General features: G+C 35.6%; 1 protein-coding gene across 1 annotated transcript in view; it reads right to left on the bottom strand.

Moving 5' to 3' along the window:
- Positions 1-589: 589 nt before the first annotated feature.
- The window catches only part of Mdh1 (malate dehydrogenase 1), a gene marked incomplete at its 5' end in the record, with an annotated part of 3,101 nt that continues 2,058 nt past the window's right edge, over positions 590-1,632 (bottom strand). The window contains 1 exon segment of the mRNA XM_027372740.2: positions 590-1,420. Within this exon segment, the coding sequence (XP_027228541.2) occupies positions 1,322-1,420 (99 nt within the window).

The raw sequence follows: 1,632 nt of genomic DNA, 5'->3' as shown, positions 1-1,632 counted from the left end.
TCATAACTGGCACAAAGTCAGCCTTTCATCTTTCAACATGGCTCACATTTTATGAACTGGATAGAGGAAGGGGTAGGGAAGGTAAGGAAAAAAGCAAAGCTGGAGAAAAGTCCATGCAAAATTAGTTGAGTTGGGGGTCGAGGCCCTAGGTAAGGGTGATCCCTATATTGGGCCTCAGTCCCCGTCTCCTAAGACCCCCACGACAACAACGGATAAGGATATGGAGGGGGTCCTCACTTGGAGAACAATGATCCTCCAAAAGTCTTGTTCTAATGACTTTCCTTTACCCACATTTTGCTGTTTTTGGGTCTCCCAGTTTTCATAGCTTGACACCACTTAATCATTTCTTCTCATGAGACTTGGCAAATCAGAGTAATCCAGAGTCCAGGATGTGTTGAGTTTTTCTTTTCTGAGATTGGACAAGAGTACATGAGCTCAAATTCAACTAAAGTCGCACAGTGACTATTTTATGAACCAATTAAGGAATGATTTAAGCATATTCATACCATCAGATACTGCATATCATATTTGTACAATCAGAAACTTCATAGTTTAAGTCTAGGAAAAGGCAAGTGAAAAGCAAGACGGCTTCATTTTTTATCATTTTATGTTTCTAAGTTCATACTTCCGCTTTGCCTAACAAAACAATAACAGTGCTAAAATCCCACAAATACAACTTTCATATACATTCCAGTTGTTTAAATCATACATTTTGAAATGTAATTAAATTAACATCAGGTGGCAGTTAAACTCAGGATGAGATTATACCACTCCCATGGTAACAAATGCCTGGTATTTGCACGTTACTAAGAAAGCAGTATATATACACACTACATCATCTATGTAATGAAAAGGTTCTTGAAGGGTGTATGTACATAATGATCTAAATTACTAAAATTGAGGAAGAGTGACGAGGCAAACCAAGTGAACCACAAAATAAACTGTGCTTTAAAACAAACGCCCGCAGGACAAGCTCTTCTGATGTACCTACATAAATTGGCTACGATGACATACTGAACAAAGTTCCACTCTTTTTTCTTCACATAATCAAATAACAAAAACCAACAAAATTAAACCACAATGAAGGGTCAAGTAGAATTCTTGCATACCAACATTTATGGTTAGACATTACACCTCTCGCTTCTCAAAACCGTCTATATTCTTCATATGTTGGGTCACTTTGCACAAACCCATTTTAGTACTGTGGTTGTTTCTTGAGCAAAGTCATGTTCATATATGTTTATATATATATATATATACTTAAACAATGTGTATAGTTAGATGGTCTATCTCAGAGCCTGGGTCTAGCTGCCGCGACTTCCTAATCCTGGCACACTGCAAGGGCATCATCGCGTTCTTCACAGAGCTCCTTTCCAGTGGCATCCATCTTTTCACGTGCAAAGTCGTCAATGGGAAGATCCTAAAACAGGAATAACCAAGTGTCAACAGAACATACCTCATGAGGAATGTGAACAATTGATAGCTAGCTAGCTAGCTAGCTATATATATATATATATATATATATATATATATATATATATATATATATATATATATATATATATATATATATATATATATATATATATATATATATATTTTTTTTTTTTTTTATGAATTGGACTAAATTAC

Source organism: Penaeus vannamei, unplaced genomic scaffold, assembly GCF_042767895.1.
Source record: "Penaeus vannamei isolate JL-2024 unplaced genomic scaffold, ASM4276789v1 unanchor2406, whole genome shotgun sequence".
NCBI classification, from domain to species: Eukaryota; Metazoa; Arthropoda; class Malacostraca; order Decapoda; family Penaeidae; genus Penaeus; species Penaeus vannamei.
This window is presented reverse-complemented; position numbering and strand designations above follow the sequence as displayed.